The sequence below is a fragment of the Acipenser ruthenus genome, chromosome 16 (assembly GCF_902713425.1).
Source record: "Acipenser ruthenus chromosome 16, fAciRut3.2 maternal haplotype, whole genome shotgun sequence".
NCBI classification, from domain to species: Eukaryota; Metazoa; Chordata; class Actinopteri; order Acipenseriformes; family Acipenseridae; genus Acipenser; species Acipenser ruthenus.
In genome coordinates this window covers 4697021-4724057 of record NC_081204.1, presented here as the reverse complement: position 1 = coordinate 4724057, position 27037 = coordinate 4697021, and the positions used below count along the sequence as shown (strand labels likewise).

General features: G+C 36.7%; 3 protein-coding genes across 10 annotated transcripts in view; 2 read left to right on the top strand and 1 right to left on the bottom strand.

The window, feature by feature from the left end:
- Window positions 1-16515, bottom strand: part of LOC117412604 (centromere protein P-like) — an 82436-nt gene extending 65921 nt beyond the window's left edge. The window contains exons 1-7 of one of the 4 annotated variants that reach the window (XM_058988515.1): window positions 16195-16430; window positions 15332-15487; window positions 14902-15059; window positions 14471-14559; window positions 13646-13734; window positions 9922-10018; window positions 256-388 (exon numbers count right to left, since the gene is read on the bottom strand). In XM_058988515.1, coding sequence (XP_058844498.1) covers window positions 260-388; window positions 9922-10018; window positions 13646-13734; window positions 14471-14559; window positions 14902-15059; window positions 15332-15468 — 699 coding nt within the window. In that variant the 5' untranslated portion in view covers window positions 15469-15487; window positions 16195-16430 and the 3' untranslated portion in view covers window positions 256-259. The other 3 variants (XM_058988513.1, XM_058988512.1, XM_058988514.1) reach the window with 3 other exon arrangements.
- LOC131697698 (mimecan-like) lies at window positions 3382-9371 on the top strand. The gene is made up of 6 exons (XM_058988516.1): window positions 3382-3672; window positions 4978-5041; window positions 5227-5385; window positions 5694-5896; window positions 6352-6447; window positions 6767-9371. Exons 1-6 carry the CDS (start codon window positions 3502-3504, stop codon window positions 6935-6937), a joined length of 864 nt encoding a protein of 287 aa, XP_058844499.1. The 5' UTR covers window positions 3382-3501; the 3' UTR covers window positions 6938-9371.
- On the top strand, window positions 13145-24853 carry LOC117411757 (nucleolar protein 8-like). Of its 5 annotated transcripts, none has more exons than XM_058988505.1 (17): window positions 13145-13213; window positions 17284-17479; window positions 17737-17799; window positions 17942-18020; window positions 18360-18510; window positions 18653-18721; window positions 19012-20823; window positions 21219-21407; window positions 21575-21697; window positions 22003-22096; window positions 22331-22475; window positions 22624-22707; window positions 22863-23176; window positions 23471-23606; window positions 23776-23843; window positions 24115-24197; window positions 24447-24853. In XM_058988505.1, exons 2-17 carry the CDS (start codon window positions 17341-17343, stop codon window positions 24504-24506), a joined length of 3609 nt encoding a protein of 1202 aa, XP_058844488.1. In that variant the 5' UTR covers window positions 13145-13213; window positions 17284-17340; the 3' UTR covers window positions 24507-24853. The 5 variants fall into 5 exon arrangements, with proteins under 5 accessions (XP_058844488.1, XP_058844489.1, XP_033875385.3 ...); XM_058988506.1 differs by lacking the exon at window positions 13145-13213 and adding an exon at window positions 16616-16727 and having other exon boundaries at window positions 18653-18723; window positions 19014-20823; XM_034019494.3 differs by lacking the exon at window positions 13145-13213 and adding an exon at window positions 16741-16832.
- The last annotated feature ends 2184 nt before the right edge of the window (window positions 24854-27037 follow it).

Below are 27037 nucleotides of genomic sequence, written 5' to 3'. Positions count from 1 at the left end.
ATTAAGTCTGCCAAAATAAAGATTTGGATAATGTTTTTGCAACATGCTGTTTAATGGGTATAAAACCTGTACTGTGAATAAAATTCACTTTATTGCTTGAGAAACTATTTATACTGTTAAATGCCACCATGATGGAGACCTGTACTATAGGAAATTAATGCAGTAAAAACATTTTCCCGGAGTGGGCACAGAGCATAGCGTAGTACGTCTTTTAGAAGCTTTTATAATTGTTGGCACACCTGTGTTATTACTTACCGTTTCAGTCCTCTTGTTTCCACTGCTCTAGTGTTAATATTTTGGGTCCTTTCCATTTTTCTGGGGTGCAATGAAGGGGCTGCTTGACAGGCTCATGATTTCTGTGTTCCCCAGGCAGTTTTCTTAAGACAGCCTTGTAAAAGTAGAGATTTTCCAGTTGTTTTAAAGCACTAATATGGTTTCTGAAGTAGTTGTTTTTTTGAGCCGATTCTGTTTTGGATAAATGTAATTTTACCACTTTAGGCAAAAATATATAGATTTTTAATGTTTTCTTTTCCATACAGCAAACCAGCAACCAGCCTTCACAACACTGATTATACTTTGGGTTGTTGGGTGTGCTGATGAAGCGTCCTCCGAAGCGTGCTGTCAGCCAACCGCTTTTTTTTCCACACTGCAGACTTACCGTGCAACCACCTCAGAGCTACAGTGTAGGAGGATAACGCAGTTCTGGGCAGCTTACAGGCAAGCCCGCAGTCTCCTAGCCAGACTACAGGGGTCGCTGGTGCGTGGTGAGCCGAGGACACCCTGGCTGACCTAAGCACCCCCCCCCCCCCCCCCACCCCAGGCGGCGCTCGGCCAGTTGTGCGCCGCCCGCTGGGAGCTCCCTTCTACGGTCAGCGATAGAATAGCCTGGACTCGAACCAGGTATTTTACCTGTTTTTAATAAAAATTACTTCAAATACAAACCAACATGTTAGTATTACATTCTGAATAAAAAGCCTTTTCTTTTTTTTAAAAAAAAGGAATATTTAAAGGAATTCTTGGTAAACTTTTGGTGCATTGTGAACGTGTTTGTTCAGGCCAAAGATGAGGGTGAAATGTCACAGAGGCCACTGAGCCTACCTATCAACTCTCTCTAACATCCTTTTAGACACACTATCACTTCATTTACAAGCACTGGTTTCTACTTGAAAGCAGGTATGTGCTGCATTTCAAGATGGAAATGACTACTTGTGGGATTATGGAGAACGGTGCTCAGCAAGTACAGGCCTGAGCATGTACCCACGTACATCAGCAATCGGACACTGAAAATTGAAAACAGAAAGGCAGTTACACCTAAATATGTGAAAGCAAAATACACAAGGCAGGAATGGAAACAGCAGTTTGATCCACTCCTGGTTTTACTCAGAGTTTAATGAGACACACCTGAGCTTGTAACCTATACACTATGGCTAATCAAGGTTGTTGTTAAAACCTGGAATGGGTAAAACTGCTGCTATATACAATAGGAGTCTTATTTCATGCCTGAACGATTTATGGTTGGGTTTAAGGTTCTTTTGCCAGGTTTGACAGAAAATCATACATTTTTTGACTTGTAGGAGAAAGGATGAATAAACCTCTAAAAAAGGGTAACTCGTCTGATAATAAATTGGAAAAAAAACCTCTCAAATATTAGGAAAATGTTGGCAAATAGCGAGATGGAAAAAAAACATTTCATCAATCTCAAAGCTTTCCTGATATCCAACTTTTCCTCAATGATCTGACGTGGCCAGGTGGCAGAGTTTCTGGTATTTTTTGTCTTACAGTGAACATAATTGATAAATCACACACTTCCCTAAAAACGCAAATATTAAAACTAAATATCTCAACAACAGAATGCTGCAACCTTAGGGCTGGATGACAACTTAATTGTAAGCATGTGACAATGTAAATGAAGAAAAGAAAAGGTTCTCTTACATCTGTTTTTCATTTTATGAACTTTATAAAAAGGCAATTTTTGTTTTTTAAAAACCCTGAACGTGAACATTTTTGTTGATATAAAATACGTAACAATCTCAAGTTTACATCCTTACAAGCTGTAATGATTAAAAGGCGTAGTTTACAAAGCACACAATGAAGGCCATAGCACTGAACAAGAGGTATACAAAACACATCAAACAATTGGCACAATGTTGCTTTACTTCCTCCTACTCTATGTAGTCAAAGTCAGAACCATAAAAAAAGGCACAATAAAGGTGAGAGATGCACAACTGTGCAAGAATGACTAACCAAGATGAGCAGGCCATACGGCTAGAGAATTCAGTTGTGTGTCTGCCAATTAAACTTGTGGTTGGCAAATAAGCCAAACACAACTTGTAGAATGTTGCCATTACCACATCTTATTTTAACCTATGCACTGCACACTGGTAGGACTGTGGTACTGGTATTACAGAACAACATTACAGCTCTGACTGTCAAAAGTGTCCATTCATACAGACTTAGTGATAGGAGATTAATTAATCACTACGTATTTAAAAACTATAGTACATCTTTTTAATACTGCTTGTATTGAAATACATCAAATTATTAAAGTTTTTTTTTTATTACATCTTTTTATTAACCTAAACTTTGGGAATCAAACACAAATATCATACATTAAACTGCAGTTCCAATTACAGACTAGGAAAATCTTTTCCATTTTTATTACCAGAAAAAAAAGAGAGAAAGTTGCTGCATTGCTCTCACTGTCTGTAACTGCAGGTAATAAATTCAATTATGAGGTCTCATAACCATTATAGACTGAAATCTGAATAAAAAAACCTGAAAATCCCTGTAAACACATACCATTTAGCGAAGTCATAAAATCTAAGCAGCTATAATGGTAGAATAGTTGAATGCCTGAGGCAAATATTAATTGATAAAATGTGTTTAATTCAATTTTCCCCAACTGAACTGTTAGAGTTTCAAGACCTAAGTTATTAAATATATTGTACCCAGGTTAAAAAACAACAAGTAAAAAAAAAAAAAAAAGGTAATACATGCTTTTAGCCAATTACTGCTAATTTGCAACATGAACTGCAATAAAGAAAAACAGGCTTCCATTTTTTAGAACAATTGCTATAAAAATAATGAATGTGTCATTACTTTAATTGCCTATGCTCGACCATATGAAAGTGCTTTTTAGCCGTCATGAATTTAACCTAATTTTTTAATTCAAAGCATGCAGAAGAAGCCAGGAGTGCAGCATTTCATTAATAACAATGTTTCAGATTGTTATAATAGAACTGTGCCTGTGTTCTTTCAAAACTTCCCTTTTAAATATGAGCAGCTTGAAATTAGTGAATTTTCCTATTGGTGGAATTTGCAGGGTTAAAGTTGTTCCATAAACTCATGCTTAAGAATTCCCTGGCAGCTATTCATGCAGGCTTTAAATACAGATTTGACAGATCACATTTTACTCCCAGGCACTAAGAAAATATTCTACCACAACCAGACTTGCATTACTTCACCTCCAACTTGTAGCTAGTCCTAGTGCCCTCAGATAAAATGAACAAGCTAACACCTTTATTATTGTCATGTATACTTGTGCCATGGGTGCTCTCAGCAACAGTCAAAAAATTTGATTGGAGTTTTGAAAACACAGAGGAGGCTGCCATTTCACATGAAGAGGACTCAGTACTGAATAATGAAGAATTCTTGGAAGCTAAAAGGCCAGAGGTACTGTTGTTCAACTGTTAAATAGTTCTGCATTGCTGCTTAACATATCCTTGCTCAGTCTGTTAGCCGCTAATAGAATTTACAATACATATACAATCTTTATTTCATACAAACGGAATCATTCCTCTATTAGCAATTGTTTGCTTTGGGACTGGTAGATGGAAAATGGGTGATATGTCTCTGCTATTTAAATCTTTTTTATCGTGCAGTAGGGTATTATCTGAACTTGTGATACACGTGACTTTATAACATTTGATCTAATGATTTATGATGCTTGCCATCAGTCTTTCAGACAGATGAAACAAAAACTAGATACAAATGAACAGATGTAAGGAATTATAAACAGATTTTTAGAAATATAACATGACAGTGTCAGAGGTGGAGAGAACAGCTAGCAGCACTGGTTTCTAACAGTCTGTAGTTCTTTATTATTTTACAAAGATTAAATATAAAACACATGTGAAAAGTACCTATATTATGCAATGTTATCTGACAACCCAGTTTATTTTAACTTTAAAAGTGGGTTGTAACTTACTGAGACAAGGTTGGAAATTACCTTTCCATCTAAATAAATTAAAATGGGACTTTTTTTTTTTTTGGTAACATTGTCTTTGCAGAAGTTGTGATGCAAGGAGAACAGTCATAACCATAACATTGATACACGCACTTTCCATTGAAGATATAAGAAGTTACAGAAAGACAGATTTGTTTTAGGTTATAGAGAAATACAAACAATATACATGTACAGCCGCACAATTCTGCTTAACAAAAATATAATATTAGATTTGTATGGGCATAGTATAATCTCCAAGCACACTGAAAAGAAAATATTACTCCGTTACGAATTTGCATGTAACTGGTTTATAGTTTCAAGTGAAATGGTGACTTTATGTAACTAACAAACACATCAGAATGCATTATAAATGTCTATTATATTGCATTATAATGTCTATTATCTCTTTCCAAAAACAAAGATATTGGAAGACCACGACAAGTCTTGAACACACTTCTGTCTGAAACCATGATGGTAAAAATAAATACCAATAAAAGTTGGATCGTCCATCAGACCTGTCACAAAAAGACATACAAGTATTAGACAAAGAATTAGTTTGTTTGAACTTTAGGATATTCCTAAATTATATTAAAGGATGGGTTTCCTTTAGAACCATGGATAATACCGTATGTGCAGACTGTAACAGCTCTAGGCATGTTTTAAAAACAACTTGGCTTTTACATGACTGCATAAAAATAAATGCTTGGAAAAAAAGGCTCAAACCAGGCTACTCATCTGCATTTTATTTACAGACGGATGTCATGAGTTTTCCTCAGTCAGACATAGTTCCTGACGTAACACCACAACCAGATTCAGGTAAATATTGAATTAAAAATCAGGATTGATATAGATCTACATGCAGTATAGAGATTTTAATAAATGCATTTGCAACAACACCTGGGTACTGTTTTTTGAAGACCTTTTCCGGGTGATCCCAAACTTTGGATACCATGCACCCCACCTCACAGCCTTCTCTGACAGTTTCTGTGGCTTTGTTTCAGAACTGCCAACTTGCCTCTTGTGTGTGTGCTTGACTGGCTCAGTGTATTGTGAAGAAATCCTCATTGATGTGGTTCCTACACTGCCAAAAGAGACAGCTTACCTGTATGCACGCTACAACAAAATTAAAAGGATTAAGACAAACGATTTTGTAAACTTTCGTAAGTAAACTTGCTTGTTTGTTTTTCAACATCTAACCAATCATACTGTAGGTTTCTAATGCAGGCACTTTAGTCTCCATGAGCATGTGACTCCAATAGGACAGCTATATGTCATTAAACACAGAAGACACATTAGGACGGCAACAACTTAATAAGAATATCTTAATGATTGTTACCAAAACAGCACTATGCATCAAAAGAAAGCGCATACTGTTTTGGAGAAGATCGCAAGTCAGGGTTGTTTTGCACTGTAAGGCACTTAATATCTATACTGTATGTTTAACTAGCTTTTTTGTCTTATTTTTCAGCTACTTTGAAAAGAATTGACCTGACTGGGAATTTGATTGAAGAGATAGAAGAGGGTGCCTTCTCAAAGCTCCCACTGCTTGAGGAGCTTTCACTTGCTGAAAACAAATTGACCAAACTTCCTGTCCTGCCTGCTAAACTGACTGTTTTCAATGCAAATTACAACATGCTCAAAAGCAGAGGAGTGAAATCAAATGCTTTCAGGGTAATCCAATGCAATCTGTTACTTTAATTTCATGAAAATCCAGGAATATTCCAAAATTTCCTCTATTTACCATTTGATTTTTACAACAAGGCTTATTCCTTTATAACATAAAAATAAATTGAAATGCAGATTGTTATTTGCCAAGCTGAAATGTTACCTATTCCAGTTAGAAGAGCAAAAGACTCTTGAAGGCTGACTATGAGGAAGTGAGGGTGTTAGCGGTGTGCTGTGCACTGAAGCCCAAAATGAAGCACATATGATTCCCCACCTCACTTCCAGCAAAAATCAACCTTCTTTTGAGAATAAGTTTTTTTTTATTAAGTAAAGTTTGAGTTTGAGTTGTATCTGTTATTACGATTTAAGTACAGACCAAATTACAGCAAGAGAACCCACAAATTATGCTGTAGGAGTAATAGAGGATTGTTCAATACAACATGTCTCTGTTTCTCTCACAGAAACTCACCAACTTGTCGTATCTCTACCTATCCAACAATCAGCTGGACAGTGTGCCTCTTCACCTTCCCGAGAGCCTGCGCATTCTACACATGCAGGTGTGTGCATCCACCCCTCATTTAACCGCCTGCATCTGCACATTCAATCAATACAAAACATATAGTAATAAATAACTAAATAACAGTGTTGGATTACAAGTCTTGAGCCATGTTTCAATGGGACCATTAATTTTCTTAACTGGGGCAATTATCTTTGTCATAATGTGCAATGCTTTTAGTTAGCATGTTAGGTTTACAAGACTTGTAGATTTAAGTTTTTCTGATATCTGTCATCATCTAAACCAATCGTTAAATAAAACTGCATAGTGCTGTGAAATAACTGTTCATAATAACCACGTTTTGGTTTCTTCCAATACAGAACAATAACATAACTTCAATCTCAGACGAAACGTTCTGCAAGGGAAACAGCACCCTCTATATTCGTGAACAAATGGAGGAGATAAGACTCGATGGTAATCCAGTTTCGCTGGCCAAATATCCAAACAGCTTCATCTGCTTGAAAATGCTGCCTTTTGGAAGTTACTTTTAAACTAGCCTTGTAAATAGAAAGGAGCCCCATAATCTAACCAGAGTAGGCTACATGCAAGATGCATTTAAGACAGTAAGCACTTTGTCTTCGGTGTTTTAAAACTGTTGTTTAAAATGTCATGTTTTAAAAAAGAAATACTAATTGTTTGCACAACTGCTCATTTTCAGATGCAAGCATCGTTTGTCAGGGTTGGCTTTATGAACTCTTACAGTATGTTTTGCAATTTTAATTTCACTTTTTGTTTGTTTTTGTTAACTTTAAAACATATTTCTGCACAGAGTTTGAACTCCTAAATTCTTATTTCACCTGTTATTCCCTTTAAAGTACCTGTAAAACTATTTCAGACCAAATTACAGAAAACAACCATAACTTCTAAGTACATGCTTCAGTGTACTTATCATAAGTTTATAATGCCTTCCAACATTACCTTCTTATAGAAAGTGTAAATACATCAATATCCCGAACACCGCCGATTTCACAAGTGCATAAAGAGCACAAGGTATAGTAAAATACATTATTTTACCTCGTGGGCATTACAACCAAAGCTTTGAGGTGGGATTTAACCTTGAGCACTTAAAGTGTCATATATGTAATGTGATTTGGCTTCTGAAAATAAAAAGACAGTTACATACTGCTTTCAAATAAATGTACAGCAGCATGTATTCATTTACTTAGTAATGTCAAACTTAAGTTTAGAAATGGAAATGAATGCTGATATTATCTCGCTGTCTGTGTCTCACTCTCTCTCTCTATATATAAATGATAGATATATATAAAATAATATCAGTGCTATTTTTGGTTTTAAAATTTGTATGAACCCATTCTTGTTAAAGTGTTGTATTTGTAGAAAATAACTACCTATCACAAGCATTAAGATCTGCAGGGTGTATATAAAGTTTATGTAAAGTATGTTTTGTTCTTAATTATAATTTTTTTTTTTTTTTTTTTTTTTTTTTAATTAAGACCATTAAAATGGTATTATGTATTGAATTACTAAAGCAGCTGTACTGAAAGGTTAAAAATGACTTATTGGCTATGTCTGTTGGCGTCCAGAATCAGTCTGTGATCCAAGTAAATAATGGAATTCGGTCCATATTGCTTTTGTAGCTTGGTTTCCACGTCTTCGAATTGCAATCAGTTGAAGGAATAAGTTCATATGCTGATCCCTTTGCCAGTTTTCTACTCATCATACAAACCTCTACTGAAATTAATATAAAAATGTAAACAATACCACAAAAAGGCAATAAGCAAGGCCTTTGTTTTATTTTCTCTTATTCTGGGAATATCTGATGACTGTTGATCTAATAATTCAAGACAGGAAAACAACCTCAGAAAGTTGTAAATCGTGCATTTTACCGTTTTTTTAAATAAAGTGTGAAATACAAAGAACTCTGTAATGAAGCTTAATAACCAAGTACACTACTACCAAATGTAAACTGTGATTGTAATGTTTAATGAGTAGATACCATTGTATGGGGTCTGGTGCATTCACATGCTACAATGTAATGATTTCGTAACTGTTAAATTACAGAAGCAAAAGAAGGCAAGGTCAGAGGATCATGCTTCCTCCCCTTGGATCTTAACAGTCAAACAGAGTGCTGGAGAGGGTCTCAAAAGCGATAATCAAACAGAAAGGATTGAGGGCATCCCTGCCTAACACTACAGCAAGACATTTGTGTTTAGTACAGACCGAGGCCAGAGGAGAGATGGAAATACACAATCAAAACGTATAAATCTACCTGGTCTACATAGATTTTGGTTCAGGGAGAAGCGACTGAAGATAACAGGCCATGAGCAATAATCTTGAAATCAACATTAAGGAGGGAAATAGGTCTAAAATGACGTGAACAAGGGACTTCTTTAAGAAGCCACACATAAAACCAATTCTAAGACTCAACTCAGAAGGGGCTCATAAAATATAGGTATGTCAACAGGAAGTGATGTCCCTCAAACTATTTTTATGAGAAAAAAAAGACCAGTCAGCATGCTTGTATGAAAGATTTACAGAGCTACCTTATTTATGAAAACTAAATGGCAAATGGAAAATACAAATAAACAGGTTTTAACAACTACACAGAATAAAGCTCAAAAGCCAAAATGACAATCATTTTTTTAGATTAACTAAGTTTACCAGTTTCACTTCTTTCTAGTTGTTTCGAGCTTCAGTTGTACCTACCATCAATAACACCACCTTAAATCTCTTACCTGCTTCACAAGGGCAGGGGTTTGAAAAGCACACATTTTTCCACAGTTATTATGGAAAAGTAATTAACTCTTGTAAAAAAAACAAAACAAGTTAACTAGCCAATTCTTCTTAATTTCCGGAGTTCCTGGAATGTTTTTAGTAGGATCCAATAAACTTTTGTCTAAATCAACACATTCCATTAAATTAATAAGCCATGAAAAATGTGAGCATAAAAAAAAAAAAAAACAACGTAACAGAATTGTCTACTGTAGTTTACAGATCAAACTTAATGGTGAGGATTTAACTAAAACATTATGCTTAGAATAAATATAATTTTGGCAGTTTCAAAATACAAGTCAGAGACACCGAGCAGTTCCGAGCAGTTATTATGTTTTATACCAAGCATAAATTCAATTTGATCTTTGTTTTAGTTTTCCACAATTGCTCTAAGCTAAAATAATTATTCCACCAAATGGTCTAAAATAATATAGTATGTAAACCATACCTAATTGATGCAGTATTCATGACAATGAGCACAATGAGTGTGTATTAATTATGTTGATCAGATCTGACTAAGAAAGTCATTTGTTTATTCTTTTGTGCAAACAGTGGCCAAACCAATGCAATGTGCAATGTTACGTAAAGCCTTAATACAAGTTTCTAACCTTGCCACTGTCCACACCACAAGTACATAGTACACTAACCACCAAACATGCATCCAAAATGGGGTTGATTTCAGTGCAAGATCTTACGGCTGCCCTGAAAAGTTATTTTTTCAGTTCAGACCATCTTATCCTACCTTGAAATGCAAAAGTGTCCTTTTTCGATGCACACACCAATCCGCAAATGATTTCAGAGTCCGAAAGAAAAGCAAAAGGCTCTTTGTATCTTCAGCTCTACAAAAAAAAGGACAAAAAAAAGACAATGTTACAGACAGAAAAGACAATGTTATAATGTAACTTTATAAGGGTTGGATAGCTGGGAAATAATTGTAAAAGAGAAGTTTCTTTGAGCCTCCATTTTTAAACATGCCTCCATAAAAACTATGACATCTCACGAGATTTGAACTTCCCATCTCACCATTGGGGCAGCAGTGTGGAGTAGTGGTTACGGCTTTGGACTCTTGACCAGAGGGTTGTGGGTTCAATCCCTGGTTGAAGACACTGCTGCTGTACCCTTGAGCAAGGTACTTTACCTAGATTGCTCCAGTAAAAACTCAACTGTATAAATGGGTAATTGTATGTAAAAATAATGTGATATCTTGTAACAATTGTAAGTCGCCCTGGATAAGGGCGTCTGCTAAGAAATTAATAATAATAATAATAGAAAAGACAGTAACATAAGAAGCACTGGTTAAGGATTCTGCAGTTCACCTAAATTGTCAGTTACTAGTTTTGTAAAATTATATGAATGCCCCCACCCCAATACATATCTTTGTACCTAACTAGTTCACTTTGCCTTGACTCTAAAGCTGTATATATAAAAATATATATTCATTGTACAACAGATAATAAAACTAACTTACAACATGTAATTCTCCATAATTTACGACCCATCTAGTTACAGACGTTAACATGAATGTGTCAGGCTCTAAATGTGTGTATGTATAAAAACAGATGTGAGAAACTTTGCAGCAATGGAAAGATGGCAAGTCTATGATACGTTATGCAAGCTTTCCAGGTACAGAAAAGCTATATTGAATAGCAGAACAGCTCTACGATTGAAGTTTGTAAAAACACAACAGCTCAACAATTCTGTTTGGAAAATCACAAAATAATGTTGAGTAAGAGTGAGGCAATTTTTAAGTAAAATGTTTAAGTAAATACTGTAAACTGTGAGACCCACAGAAATACAGGGAGAGATACAAGCATTAAAAAAATTACACAGAGTAGATACCACAGCTGCTATTGAAAGCCTGAAGGCCATTTTTGTTATTCTCCCAGGGCAAAAAGAATCCCATATCTGTGGTAAGAATCACTGTCTCCAGTATTTTCCTCAAGTTATTTGGGTTTTTTTTTGCCAGGACAAAGATTCAGACCAGACAATAATCCAGATGTATTTCGGGGGCTGCAAATTAAATAAAATTTTGGCAATTCATCATTTTCTTTCTAAAACAAGATAATTTTATGCAGTCTGTCACTTTGATGTGCCAGACTATAAACATGTCTCCAACTCAAGTATACAAAATCTTTTGCAGGAAAGTGAGTGGTTCATTCAATACAGGATTGAGGCATGCTATAACAGAAATGCAGCAGAAGTGTGGTGATGTTTATGTTTCCATAGTCCACGCGAGAAGGAAGGAGTCTGTACTGACTCTCAAGGTACATTCAGTTTAGCTGCGGGAAAGAGCTGGGCCAAGTAAACAAGCTGTGTAAGAATGCAAGGAAAGGCGGAGTGTGAGAGGTACCATGTGTTCTCAGGCAGCTAGTGGCAAAGGCTTGGCGGAGATGCTTGGCTGTTAAATAGATGCCTCTGACAAAGGGCGGGTGTTCATTGCCAGGACAAGCAAGTTTGGAAAAACTGAGCAGCCTTGAATCTCCTCTCTTGTACTGCAAAGTTAAATGCAGATTTTACTGGGTTGTCAAGCCCAACTCAGTGCAGAGTTCCTGGTGCGACACTCCACAAAAGGCGAATAGTGCACAGCCATTGCACGTCCAAACTGTGGTTTAAATGACTTTTGAAATGATTTTCCTTTTTATTGTTTTTGTGGAAGTCTGATTTGTGTAAAATACCAGTGTGCTATGGTTAGCATTGATGGTATCACCAGTGCTACAGCTGCCATTGCTACTACCTAGCGGAGGCTTATTGTATTGCAACACCAGACTGCTGCAACCCTCTGTTGCAGCAGTCTGGTGTTGTCAGGATTCACAGTCCTGTTTCCAATTGGACTTCTTCCAAAGACCAGTGCTGTCAGCGCTGTAGAAAATATTTAACAGGGTTGTTTACTTCAGATACCTCATTTCCCAATGCTTCCACTCCTGAGGCAGTGGGCCGAATGAAACCAATCAAATGGTATTTTAAGAATTCCCTGGGATGAAAAACAAAACAAAACAAAAAAACCACAAAGACTGATCTGACCTGGAAAGGACAGTCCCTCAAACGTTTCAAAAGAAAATAATCAATATATTTAAAAAAAAAAAAAAAAAACTCAGAAAACCTTTTTTTTTTTATCCCGGATATGTCCCTTTACCTCTGTGACCTGGGTCAAACCAAATGCAAACTTCAAATATAAATAGTGTGGTAAACTTTCGTCCACATCTCAAATACCTCATATCAGAACTGACACAAAAAATAACACCTATCCACAGTATGTCAGACAATGCTAAACACATAAGGGCTGCCATGTTTGCCTCCAGTAAGCACGGCGCCTTATTCAGTCATGCAACTGCGTCGTTTCCTGCAAGTGATCTGACTAAAAAGCACACTATAAATCAAAGTAAAATATTCTGAATACAATAGATATTAATAAACTGTTAACCCCCATGCTGACAGACACTCCCTGAAACCCCCACCATATTCATACAATATTTGACAAGCCTTACAAGTGTTAGCCTCTTGTAGGCGTTGAGCTCACCAGTTGCACAGTGCTAACAGAGTGCCTATTATGTGTAGCAGCCCATCGAGGGGGAAAACATTCAGGTTTCGTCAGCCTGCTCTTTTTTCTTTAGACACTTTTTTGGCACACTATAACAGGGTTATACACTTGCCCAATGAATTACCAATACAGCGGAACAGTACATTTCAGTCAATATCTGGCACTGTGGTTCTCTATGCTTGCAGACTAACATCTGTATGTATATAATGTTGGAATCTGCTTTCATTTCTGGGACTGCAGAGAACGCACAAATAAATATATTGTGGCATGGCAACTAGCCCAGCGCAAGGAAAATGTGTGTTTGTGGCAGGGAGAGAGTTAAAATCTCCCTGCCAAACTAATTTGTTAATTGTGTTATTATTAATTATCCCCTGCACCTGGCGATCATTGTAAATTAGAGCCAGGTGAAGGGTATTTGAAGGGTGCAGCCAGTCTGCTTGGGGCTGCTGTGTGGAGAGCCCGCTTGATAAGTGTGCGCAAGCGTATGAAGAGTAAGGTACTGTGTGGAAGCCTTTTGTTTGATTTGTGTTATTTGTTAAAAAAAACCTGTGTGTTTTGGTTTTGTTTTGGCAGGTAAACAGCTTAGCTGTCCTGTTTTATAGTTTAGTTTGTTCCTGTGTGTTTTAGTTAGTGCTCGTGAGAGCTAGGTGTTTATTTTTGTTTTTGTTTATTTGTGTTTGTAATAAAAGTGCGCAACCACGCTAAAACTGCAAGTTACTGTATCTATTTTTAAAGGGGCAAAGAACCCGAGTGGAAGCAGCTTGTTTACAATATATATCTCTTTTGGTACCATGCAGATTTGGGTATAGATGCCTCTTAATCCGAATGCCTTCAGTAGCACACCCCCCCTGCCATTAAGTGAACAGTTTACTACTTCTCGAATGCGTGATACAATCCCACAAATAAGGTGTTATCAAATGAGCCTTACCTCGACACAAACGCGCTCATGTCAGTAAATTCACTGGACTCCACGACTATGTTGAGATCAGTAACAGTTGTACTGACAGTGGCCTCCATCTACATGAAAAGATACTGGATGTTCAGAAAACATACACAGAAATAACAACCAAGGTCTAACATTAATGAAATGCATTTAGATCACTGGGGGAAATAACAAAAACCAATGTTTTATGTCTTTTCCTGGTCCACAGTAACTAGGTCCACTGAAGATTTGTTTGATACATCATTCTTTTTTCAATTAAAACCCAATAGAGAGAGATTGTCTACCAAATACAGTATAGACCATAATATGGTCCTGGTAACTCTAGATATGGAATGTCTTACGACGGCAATGAAGATTTCTATTTTTGTTCCACTTTTGTAGCATTGCAGTTTGCTAAAATCCTTACTATCCATAATGAACCTATTTTTTTTACTATTAACCTACTATTAACCAGAAATGGTAAATAAATCATTTTACCACAAAAACCTACAGTAATTTACAGATCTAGGTCAACATGAAGTTTGATGTCTGTCAGATAGAGGTTTTGTACATGCATAAGACACAGAGATACAGTAGACATTTCATGTGCTTCTCCTAGGTGGGCCAAATGCAGTAGCTGATTGATCAGCACAATAGCAGTAGACAATTTAGGAGGTGGGTAAATACTGCCATCTGGTGGCTTATGACAAAACTACAATCACAGACCAATAATTGTATCAGTCATGTTGGGTTTAAAAACTATATTATATCAATGTTTACAGTTCAATGATAAATAAATTAATAGTGTGAAACACAGCATGTGTTTCCTACCTGAACTTCCATCAGCTGAAATTCGATCTGGAAAGCCAAGAAGTGGCAACGTCCGGATAGCCTGTGCTGCTGTAAAACTTTGATATGACCTTAAGAAAAAACGAAGAAAAGGTGTACTAACACTTGCAGAAGAGGTACAACGCTAAACTGGTAAAAAGATTTATTGAGCTTTTGGTCCAGTGGCTAAATGGGGAAATCCAGAACCAACGTTGGTTCTTACTAGTGTTCTACAACATCAGCAACGTCCTTCTGCTACATATCAACAGTAAAGTAAAAGCACAGTACTGTACATTGTGCACCAGGTATTAGGACCCAACCTGAGACTCAAACTCACTGTTGATAATTCTGGGTTCCAGCTGCTCAGTCCATGTCAAGTTATTTGCTTGTTTTTCAACTCAAGACAAGTTTATTTTTTAATTATTTACACTTACTTTTTTCCAGTGTTTTTTTTGAGTAGTTGGTCAACACATAACCACTCATTTGTGACTGTTGTTTGAGTTCTGCTTCCAAACTATCCAGCTTTGTTTTCAGAGCTGCAAAGGCCTGCTGCTTGGTTGAATCTTTTTTTGATTTTCCTCTCAATGATGCCCTGTAAAATGGGGGGGAAAAAAGTATAAAATCATACACTTGCTTAAACACACAGTACTTCAAAAATATTCCCATCTGTCACAATTTATTTATTTTTTTTAGAAGTTTTAAAACAGTTTGTGTTATAAAGTATATGCATTATAAAATAGATACATAAATAGGAACCTTAACATGGCACAATTATGCACGCAGTGACTGAAGAAGATACAATCTAAATAATACCATTTGCATTAATAATATATAATTTCATGTTTAAAAAGCTGTAAAACGTACAAAGTACTGTGATAGTGCTCCTCTGAGTACAAGGTGCCCGAGTGCTCCATGTCTGCATGCTGTTCTTCTAACATCTTGATTTCATCCTTAAGAGATCTGATCTCTTCTTCATACAACTGTTCACTGCTGCTCTTCATGTTGAATACTTAAAGGGACCTGAATAAAAAAAAATAAAAAAATAAAAAAATAAACACGTAAGCGGTTACAAAACCACTGTCCTGAATAGTTATGATCACCCCGAAACAATACAGAAACCTGCTGTAATGAGTAAACGATGTGCTTGCTTTTGACTTGGGTACAGTACGGGTGGAGGCACTTTACCATAAGTTACGGCCAGTCTACCGCTGTAAAAGTAATGTGTTACGAAGCAATTCAGCAAATGCAATGTTGTTGTTTTTTTTCTTATTCATGTCCTTCCAAGTTCCTACTGAGAGATGCCGCTGCTTATTTTAAAAGTTTTAACTGTGTAAGCTGGAATTACCTTTGCAAAAAGTGACGCTCTCTTAATTACAAAACATTGAGCCTGGAGCTGCACGATACATAATTCAGTAATATTAGTATCAATTAAATCATAAACCCACTTCATATTCAAACAGTATAGGCAATTAAGTCACATCATTTAGACTAAAATGCAAACAGTTTCAATGCAAAATTACGTTTTTATTTTATTTTGTTTTACCACTGTACGGTGCAGACGTGCTTTCGTTACTGTCTTTGGAAACAGGGGGTACACATTAAACATAATTAACGCGGCACACTACATAATATACACTATCAATATTAAGCAGAGGCAAACACTATGCAATATTATGAAAAACAATATTATGTTTATATATATTATATTATGAAAAACAAACACATACCAACAATAACAATCTCTGTTCTTTCAATTCAAAGTGTGGCTGACAGCTCGCGCCAAGACTGGACTGTATCAATCTCAACAAATGCACGGGGGCGAGTTGTACAAAAATATATTAACGTCATATAAAATAAAACAAAATGTTGCTGTAAACATATACGTTATTTAATTTAATTTGATTTCACGTATTTTTAGTCAACAAATGTTTCTGAAAACTTTCAATTAAAAAAAAAAAGAGTTTTACATCACCTCTCCCTTTTGGAAGAAGTAAGCCTTGCCGAAGTATTTTGTGTCACAGAATTAAGTGAACTATGTGTAGAGCTTTTAAAGGTTAAACTATAGACTGTGCTTCCATTATGTATTTTCATTTCAAGATACGTTTTTAAAAGTTTTACTTTGGAATATCAACAATGATTTTTTTTTTTTTTTTTTTTCTGTGGGGGTGTTTCTTTTTTCTTTTTTTAAACCGTGGAACCTTAGTTTGTCGTCTGCATGACACGGGGAAGTATTTGTAGTCGACACGTGGATCCTGGCAATGTGAGTTTTGTGTAGTTGTGGTTGTGGGAGAGATGATTTATTTTGATTTATTTGAATATCAGTCTTACATTTGAGTGTAAATCTAACCAAACTGCATGAACACGTGTACGTGTGAGTTGTCAACAATAGATGTGTTACGCTGAGTAAACATACTCGACTTGATGTTGAATGCACATGTGCGGTATGCTTTAGTTTCTGTAAATTACACGTCGTAGTTGTACAGTCGAGTACTACTATATGTTAATATTGTTAGCAATTAGTTTATTTAAATGTGTGTTTAGTATCGGAAGATGACACATAGGGGTTTAAACTGTGAAGATACATTTGTTGTAGCAATGCTGCTAGTTGCATGTTGAATATTTAAAAGGTTTTGTCAACTTGAGGTATTCTTAAGGTTTACTTAATAATGATGCTTTATATTTGTGCATATCTAAATGCACCAAGCTGGACTGTAATCCATTTATCGTATGTGTGTAATGTTGTCAATATATATATATTTTCTAACCAGTGTTTGTTTGTTTATTTATTTATTTATTTATTGGTTGATTTTTAACAGAAAAATCCAGTCAGCATGCGTCTTCTACGTTAAGGGCAGAACTAAAAACCATTCACAATGGAGCAAAGTAGAAGCATGAAGCGGTTATATGTTGGTGGTCTGAACCACTCGATCTCTCAGACAGTACTCCAACAAAGGTTTGAGAAATTTGGAGATGTGTCGGACGTGGATATTGTCACCAGAAAAGACGAGCAAGGTAAACATCTTGGTACTTGACACACAACTAGAAGAACATACGATCTAAATATAACTTAAGTACTTTACTGTTTAAAATCTGACATACTGATTGAAGATTTTCTCGATGACAACAAGAGCAAGGCGCTGTTGATAACACGGGTATTTGTACATTTGAGTTGATGAATGTCTTTTCATATATAGAGAGAGAGGCAAATGTTAACTAGAATTAATTTATTAAAAAAGTCTAATAAGCTGTCATATTTTCTAATTTTTTAGGGGACCCAGTGAAGACCTTTGGATACCTTAACATTAATATTTCTGAAACAGAACTAAGAAAGTGTAAGTACTATTTTCCATCTCAAACAGTGAAATATTTTTGTTTTGGCACAGATAATGTACTGGTTTATGGGGGGATATGTATGCACTGAAATTAGTCATCTTGCAGCATTTTGTTTGTGATAATATACTCTTCCCTTTTCAGGTGTGTCCATATTAAACAAAACTAAGTGGAAAGGTGGAACACTACAAATTGAATTGGCTAAAGAAAGCTTTTTACACAGGTATGCAATCAAATAGTCATTTTCTATTTCAGTGCCTATTTTAGATTCTGCTACTAAGGATTAAGGCATGACCAACACATACCGGTCTGAATCTTGAACTGGGAATTTTATTGCAATGATGTGCCTTTTTTGTAATATATTGATTGAAAACAACATAATAAATAAATTTAAAGTTAACTTTGTATATAGTCATCAATATGTATAACCACAAGGCTTTATTCTGTGATAGTTTTGTGACGCAGACACTAAAACAGTTGCGTTTTGAACTACTGATTGATTTGAGTTTTTTAAATCACTTGCTTTAGGCTAATTGCTCTTTCAATTCTTGTTCTGTTGCAGGCTGGCTGAAGAACGACAGCAAGCAGCAGAAAAGAAGCGGACGCCTCGGGTTGACCGTACAACTCACCTGGTAGAGTCACTAAAGAAAGTTGGTGTGGAGAACTTTCACATGAAAGCTGCAGTACCAGGAACAGAGGTTCCTGACCATAAGGTACAGTGTAAGACCCCTTATTTTGTTAGTAGAACCTCCTACTAATGTTTACTTATAGTATGTAATTGATCAATTTATACGTATAAAGTCAAATATAAATGCGAGTCCCATTTTTTTAATATACTTTTTTTCTTATTTGTAGGACTGGGTTGTAAGTAAATTTGGACGGGTCCTTCCAGTTCTTCGCCTTAAAACCCAAGGCAATAACAAGATATCCTTTTGTTGTGGTACTAGTGATCTTCCAAAACAGGATTTGCTTCAATACAGTACCTGCTTGTATGCTTCTTGGCAGGTGTTAAAATTCCTCATTAGTTTAATAGCCACGTTTCCTGGTTGTTTTATTCACATGTAATATTTGCTGTTTGATATTTAATGGTGGATTGGGGTTATTTTCAAAGCTTGGCAATATGTGTACAAATCCTATAGGGAGGAAAGTCAGATTAAATGAAGTCCTGTAATTTTGCCATTTGTAGTTGCTGTCAATCCTTAATTCTTTCCCACGTTGTTAAGTGTGATCCATCGAAGCACTGCCACAACATCAAGAGGTTAGACCCGTCGGTGGATTCTGAGAATGTTACTCCACTCTCCAAACTCACCTGGCAAGTGGCAGGGGGAGATGATGAGATCAGCAAGAAAAGAAGGGGGGAGTTTCCCGCTTACAAAGTCCAGCCTAAAAAAAAGCGCTGTATTCCCAGTAATGGGGCCAAAAGGTTTGAGGATTCAGATGTGGAGGTTGCTGGCAGTGCCAGAGCTTACAAACACTTTGAGGACCAAGATATTAAACGGGGCAGCCCCTCTGAGCTGAACTGTTACATTAGTTCTAGAAACAGTGTGAGCCGCGGTAATGAACAACCATCAACGAGTAAGAGACAGACAGCTGCTGCTGTACAGCCCAGACAAAAACCAGTCTGCTTGTTTGATGGCGATTTAGACTCTGAAGATGAAATAAGAATGATGGTTGCACAGGAAAATAGGAAAAACAAAGTAACAGTGAACAGCGATGTGGAGGAGTTGGGTGATTTAGAAGTAGTTGGTGATGAGTTTAGTTTAAAGTATACCACTCACTGGGCTCATCAAAAGGCAAAGGGTGGAGGCAGCAAAAAAATGTCTGAACGGAAACAGAGCCTGAAGGACCTTGAGCCTGACAACCGGGAGTACGATTCTGCAGATACGGATGAAATTCTTACGTTTAATAATAAAACTGAATCAAGTTTGAAAAAAACCCAAAAGGATCCTAAAATGGTCAAATCAGAGGGTCAAAATGGTTGTGACGCTGGACCATCAAAAAAGACCCCTACAATAAAAGTTAAAAAGACAGAATGTGGCAGTAATGGGAAATCTGTTTCTTTAAACAGTGTAAGGGAGTCAGGTAGTGATGATGATTCTGATGACAGTGGGTCTTGTGTAGATTCTGATTATGAAGCCATGATGCAGAATTGCTATCGTTTAGAGCTGTCTTTAGCAGACTTGGAGCAGCTGGCAAAGAAATCCGCAGAGACCTCAGAGGAAGACAGTGGAGAATCCAGTTCAGTGTTGAAAGCTCCCCAGCACGTTTTGAAGGTTGCGAAGTCACAAATACTACCACCAGCAAAGAACAGCACTCCTGAAGCTATTTTGGCAGCAATTTTAAAGGACAGCAGTGATGATTATGATGGTGGGAAAAGGAAGAAAAAAAAGACTGCTGCAATCCTCCCAGCCTTTAAAGGAACGAAAACACTTGCAGAACCTGAGAATCGGGAAGAAAAAACTAATTCGGCGCAGCAGCAGAAAAGAAAGCAGGAGCAGGAGGTTTCCAAAGACGAGGCTGTGAAGAAACAGAAAACATCCATCATCCAGGAGCAAAAGGCATTGTCATCATCATCTTCTGAGTCCAGCAGTTCGGAGGAGGAGGAGGGGATGCCCATTTCCAAGCCGCCACCATTCAAGGGGCTCAAATCTCCTGTAGAGCCTGCGAGTCAGAACCTATGCCAAGAAAAGAAACCAGCTAGCGAGAGCAGAAGTGGCTCTTCCAGCAACAGCAGCAGTGATAGTGAAGAAGGAAGCAGTGATGAAGAGACCGAGGCACAAGGAAAAGGTACACCGAAAATAGAGAGAATTAAAACTGCACCGGCAAAAAGTGGCCAGTCACTGGAAAGTAAAGATGCTTCAAAAAAAGCATGGGAATCTAAGAAAGCTCAAGGTGTACTGAGCTCCAAACCAGAGAATGTGCGGAAACACCAACAGGACAATGAAAAAAGACTGGCTGCTCTGCAGCAAAGACAAAATGAGGCAGAGGAACAGAAGAAGCTCATTCAAGGGGCTTTGTCGAAACTGGTAAGTATGGCATCTGTTGTTGTTTAATGTGCTACAGAACACCCTGCCAAGTTTACAAGGAACGCATTACGCTGCCTTTTATGTGTCCAGTGTTGTCCATATTGGCCAGGAGAAAAAATAATGTTTTCTATGGATCAGGTTCCCTCCTGCAACAATGCTGGTTTTCTGTTCCGATTTAATATGCCACTCCTGTCACTCAGCACCAGCATTGTTGCAGGAGGGAGCATAAACTGGATTAATACACTGCAATGTTTTGGGGGGGGGGGGGTGCATGCAATATGGGATACAGTAACAGTAAAGAAATGTGTTTCTTAAACACTGCAGCGTGTTCTGTAACACTTGAATGTTCCTGCACATTTTAAAGTTACTTGCATTGTGATTTTCCTCATCTCCAGGACACACCAGAAACCAGTACAAGCAAACACATTGTGTTTGACTCCGAGGAAGAGAGCGACCGTGAATCAAGACAAACCGATGAGAAAACAGAGTCTTGCAGTGAAATGAAAAAGAGCCTGTTTGAGGAGAGCGAGGAGTCCTCCGACGAGGACCAGGGGATCCCAGACAAGGCAGAACTTGGGGCAAAAGTTAGTGACATTAAAAGTAATTGTTTAAGTTCACAGTGTACTTGTTTTGTGAGAATCTAGTACTGAGAAACAATACTGCCTTTAGTATCTAGTGAGACCGATACTCTACGCTTTATTTTATTAATCAACAAACTATACAGGGTTTAATTGACTTACTATTTTTGCAGGAGTTCAAAAACAAAGCAGCTGGCAAACTGTTTGAGAGTGAGGATGATGAGGATGCTCACAGTGAAGAAGATGGGGAGAGATTTCAAATTAAGCCTCAGTATGAAGGCAAAGCTGGAAAAAAGGTAAACAATTCTACAGCAAAGTAACTAGAAGGGCTGTTTTATAATAAAATTAAAAAAAAATGCTATTCTTTCATGTTTATTACTGTACAAAACATTTGTTTTCAAAGAACTGTTTTTGTCATATGAGAAATGCTGTGTTTTCTACTTACAAGAGCCAATTACTTAAATGACTTATGTTAAATATGTGAATGTATGACTTGCCCATTTTGCCAGCGGGTTGGATATTTATTATATCAACTAACACTCCTATGTTTTGTGTCTTTGCCTGTGTGTGCATCTGACGGGCTGTCCTTCCTGTACTACAGCTCATGGAGTTGCAGTCCCGGTTTGGAAGAGATGAGAGATTTCGTATGGATTCACGTTTTTTGGAGAGTGATAATGAGGAATTTGATAATACAGGTATGAGTTACATATTAATAAAGAAATAGTCAAACATTAATTTTAAAAATCTGATATTTGTAACATAGCACTGGGAACCACTGGAATAAATAATTTAAGGTGACCTGTAATCAAGTCAAAAAATTAATATATATATTAATTATACAACAACATAAATGTCTTGCTCTTAAAAGTAAAATAAGTTTTGTCTGGTTGTTGGTTTTAAGATTTCTTTGTGACTTGATTTATTTCCAGAAGAGATTATGAAGCCCAACACAGCGGAGGAAGAAGAGCTTGCTGAGGAAAAAAAGAAGAATCTGGAAATTTTACAAAATCTTCTTCACATTAACGTCCAAACTGCAGAGCCCAGCAAAGAGACGGCAAAGAAAAAAACATTTAGGCAAGCATTGAATTAAAAAAAAAAATGTTCTGAACATGCCCAAGGTGGGATAATATTCTGTGCTTGGGGACGATCCAGTGGATTTATATTAAACGATTCATAAAATGACTGTTAAGTGACTAACTTTTATGAACCATCGTTATTACAGGGATGTAACTGCCTTGCACTATGATCCAACCCGGGAGGAGCATGCAGCTTTTGAAACAAAGATTGAAGAACCAAAAAAAGAAAGGTAACAAAGAGATCATGTAACGTACATATCGTGCCCAGACTCTCCAAAATTTACATAACTTGAATACTAGCTTCCACTACCTCCTTTGGCTTGAACCTTTTAAATTCAGTTTCCATTGGTAGATCGTTTTAATAGAACTCCTTTTTCCCTTGCAGTAAGGCTGAGAGGCGGAGGAATCGAGAAGAGGCAGAGAAGCTCCCTGAGGTCTCCAAGGAGATCTACTATGACGTGGCTGTGGACTTCAAAGAAGTGTTTAGCTCTACGAAAACAAAAGTGGAAGACAAGGCAGAGATTGCATGGGATCAGGAAGTAGATGAAGTTTCAGACATGGACACTGCTGCAGAAAGTCAGGCTGCACAGCACGCTTTTAACTTCCTGTCCGACACAACGGCTGAAAACGAACAATCCGCAGGGTTCAAATTCTCATTCTTCGGAGATGACCCCGTGGATGAAATCCATGAGAAAGAAGGTTGGGAGAAAATGTTAAACAGTAGTTTATGAACTTTATGACATGCAGTTACAGCATTGGTGGATTAGCTATTAAGCCTGTCACTGGTTCAGTCACAGCACATGTTGGTTATTGCATTCTCAATTATTATTATGATAGCTGTTTTTGTTTTTTTGTTTTTTTTAAAAGCTGATGGGTAATGTGGGTGTCCTACCTTCATTGTAGGCAGGTCACGCAGAAGAATTGAGATGGCACGTGGACAATGGTAGTGCAGAAACACAAGACCATTTAAAAATGCTATTTGTTGTGTTTCAGATCTGTATAAGATTGAGTCGTTAAAATCTGCTAAGATCACATGGCAGGAAGACCAAAGATTCCAGGATAGCAGTTCAGAGGAGGAGGAGGAGGATGAACAAGAAAGTGGTGAAAAGACTCGGATCACGACAACAGAGTAAGACTACCTTTATAGTTCACTGTGTCATATATGCAATTGTTGCAACTAATTTACAACATGTTGATTTATAAATATAATATACACCAGTGCTTTAAAGGTAAAAACAACTTATTTGCTGAGGTTATATGTATTGTTTTAACTTGATTTTTTTTTTTTTTTTTCCCAGCAACGAGACCTTACCTGGGAAGAAAATGAACTTTTTCTTTTTCTTAAAGGATGATGAAAGGTTGAAAGGTAACTTTCACTGTGGGCTTTAACTACCATGCCAAATGTATTTTAAATATATGAAACTGAACATTTGTATGTATTTATTGTATCTGAGGAACTTGAATGTAGACACAGTTTTATGTTCTGAAAAACATAATGCAAAACTGTATGTATTAATTTCTTTTAACCTAGTGTGTTGTGCATTCTAGTGAATGAAATGTTGAACCGTATACAATTGCAATCAGACTTGGTAAAACAATGGTTCAACAACTTAACTCTGTTGCATTGCTGTTTTTAGAGGGTCCCAAAATGTTCTGTCGATCTATAAACCTGGAAGAGGAAAGGGAACGCTGGGAAGACAGTCGCTCTTTGTTAATTGAAGTAAGTATTTTCTGCTAAACTAATCTACAATGTGCTAAACTAATCTACAATGGTTAATGGTAAATGGCTGAGATTTAAATTATAATTCAAGAAAGAAACTAAATGAATACTGTTGATGGAAAATCCAGTTTTATAAAGGCATTTAGTGTAAACTGAAGAGGTAGTCACATGGTTATTCTGAGGACCACTTAAAAATGAATGAGAAATCTGTGAGTGCCAATAAAAATCAAATATTTTTTGTTTCCAAAGGAGTACAGGAAGAGGCATAAAGATGCAAGACGTAAGTTTAAGGCCAAGCAAAGGAACTAATCTGTAATTTGTGTACTGCAAGGCTGCAAACCCCACAGTGAAGTGTATAGTCAGTGTGTTTCTTCCATGTCTGGATCAGGTATAAAATACAGGTGCCTGAGGGCAGAAGAGAACCACAGTTGCCCCATTATTTGTTTTAAACACAACACTGTAAAGCAGAAAGGTATTTGTACTGTCTTGTGTTTTGGTTCTTAATTCTGTACGACGTGTATATTGTTTTCTGATTTGTTTCGAGTTTATAAACCGCTTAAAAGTACAGTTTTTGTTAAAATAAAATAACATAAAATCATAGTAATGATACTGTGTTTTGAAGACTGACTGTATTGAAACAATGAATATGAAAACCATGCCCTTGTGTGTTTCTGTTTTTCTCCACCAGAGGGAGTTAACATCTAAAAACAAGCATTAGTCATATTTTAGGCTTAAAAGGGGAGGGCCAGGTTTCTATGGTAAATAAAATGTCAATATTGGCTACGTTTTAGCATGGTTCACCACATTCGTAGATATTAATACACTATATAATTTGTTGTAAAAACAAATTGTCCACTACCCAGTAGTCCTGATCTTTCTATTGCAGTAAAGCTCTCCATTTTCTCTGTCTAAAAACTGCAACAACAAAAGAGGCTCCTCCTTGGGGGAAGTTGGGAATAGCAGAAGTGTTAGAAGCCATATGCAGACATAGTTACATGAAGCTTGCTTATACTAAGAAAGAAAAAAAAAAACAAAGATACATTTCTGCAAAACAGTTTCCATTTTATAAGAACCATATACATGGTTGATATTTTCAACAGACATAATAAAATAAAGTTCTCAGATATTTATGAACTGTTTTTATGGCCATTAGATTGACTTATTAGATGACAATTATTTTTTTCTCTTTTTTTATTAAGCTTACTTGCAAACAAGATGTGAAAATGGACAGGAAGTGGGGGAATTAAATCAATAAGAACCCTTGCTAAGTACATTGCTGCAGCAGAGGCTGTTTTTAATGATCTGGCCCTTTACTTGGAAGCAAACCTATCTGCACCCGTTACAGGGTTCATACCACTAGGCTGGTACAACTTCAAAACCTGTAGAATTTCCAAATCTCTCGCAAGTACAATCTGTCTAAAACTGGCTATATCTTATTAAAAATAATGAAAAACGTGGTGTTGAGAGCCTAAAGAAAACTGATGTGACCATTGCACGAATAGGGGCTGCATCAGATTTTCTCTTAGCATGACACATTTGTGGTAGATAGTTTTGTATTTCACCATGAATGCAATTGAATATTTTGTTTCTGAAACTTAGTGGTAGCACATTTACAAACATGGTGAACCGTGGGAGAGACTAAACCTTTTTTTTTCCCATAGTCTCTTTTTAGCAATATTCAAAAAACTTTGATTGAATAGTATACAATACAAATGGACATCACAAAGTAAGCTAAAATGAACAGCCTGCTTATAAAACAAATAGAACCAAGTACTGCTGCTGCTTTCAATCATTGAAAGAAGAGGGTGTGTAAGAGCATCTGGGCCAGAAGCCTTAGTTGTCTGAGACAATCCTTGACATACATTCAAATAGGAGCCCTGCAGCGCTATGTTTCCCAGTTTCCATTGCTAAATAAACAACACCAAGGTGGATTTATGGAAAATATTACGACACCAGTGCTCAGCAGCACGGATGTAGTTTTAATAGCAGATAGCAGTATTCTGTACAAACACAATTAAAGGAGACTATTGTCTAAACAAAAAATGTCCTTTGAACAAGTATTATAAATAATTTTGTCAACAGGATATATTCATGTAACTCATACACAAGCATTTTGGATTTAACTTTTTATTGGAAAGTAATCATTTGTAAATGGCATCACATTTGTATGCCACATGTTTCACTCCTCTAGCAAGCTGCATGCAAATATTTTTTTTAAAAGGTTTACATTTACAATTAATACAGCTGTGTTAATTTCCATGGAAAATGTCACGTTGCTGCCTTTCACTGAGATTAGAGATTAGTTTATATTTAACTTTTAAACACTCTTTCCAAATAACCTTTCCAAGGTTAACAGCATTGTAGGCAACATTATGGGTAGAGTCAGAGATAACAGTGTTAACCTAACACCGGCTGCAGAAGATGTTCAAGACCTAGGTTAATCATGGATTGCCAGGGCAGGGTCTGCAGAACCCTGGACAGGTTTTCTGACATGCCTGCCACCAGGATTGCTTCTCATGCACACTCTGTATTGAACTTCTTATTTATATTTGTGCCTCTTTTTGTCCCAAACATATTTTCAAAATTTCAAAGTCACACTTTAATGTGTATGGTGCAAAAGAGGGTCTGATTCAGTTGTTAATCTGTACATGTTTGGAAACCTAACAGCAGAAATATAGATGGCAGCAGCATGCATGACAAAATAGGTATAATAACTAATAATATGCTTACAGTGCACTTTGTACTTTTCGGTGTGGGCTTTTCTGAGATTCATGTGACGGCTGGGCAGTCTAATATATTTTAATAAACAAACACTGTGCGCTCAAATGTTTGCACACAGA

Bases quoted from the DNA above. Each gene is read 5' to 3' on its own strand.
- LOC117411757 (XM_058988505.1), top strand. From the start codon at position 17,341: ATGGAGCAAAGTAGAAGCATGAAGCGGTTATATGTTGGTGGTCTGAAC. The intron at 18,511-18,652 runs GTACAGTGTAAG...TCTTATTTGTAG, and splicing joins CAGAGGTTCCTGACCATAAG to GACTGGGTTGTAAGTAAATT. The intron at 18,722-19,011 runs ATATCCTTTTGT...ATTCTTTCCCAC, and splicing joins AAACCCAAGGCAATAACAAG to GTTGTTAAGTGTGATCCATC.
- LOC131697698 (XM_058988516.1), top strand. From the start codon at position 3,502: ATGAACAAGCTAACACCTTTATTATTGTCATGTATACTTGTGCCATGG. The intron at 5,386-5,693 runs GTAAGTAAACTT...CTTATTTTTCAG, and splicing joins AAACGATTTTGTAAACTTTC to CTACTTTGAAAAGAATTGAC. The intron at 6,448-6,766 runs GTGTGTGCATCC...CTTCCAATACAG, and splicing joins TGCGCATTCTACACATGCAG to AACAATAACATAACTTCAAT.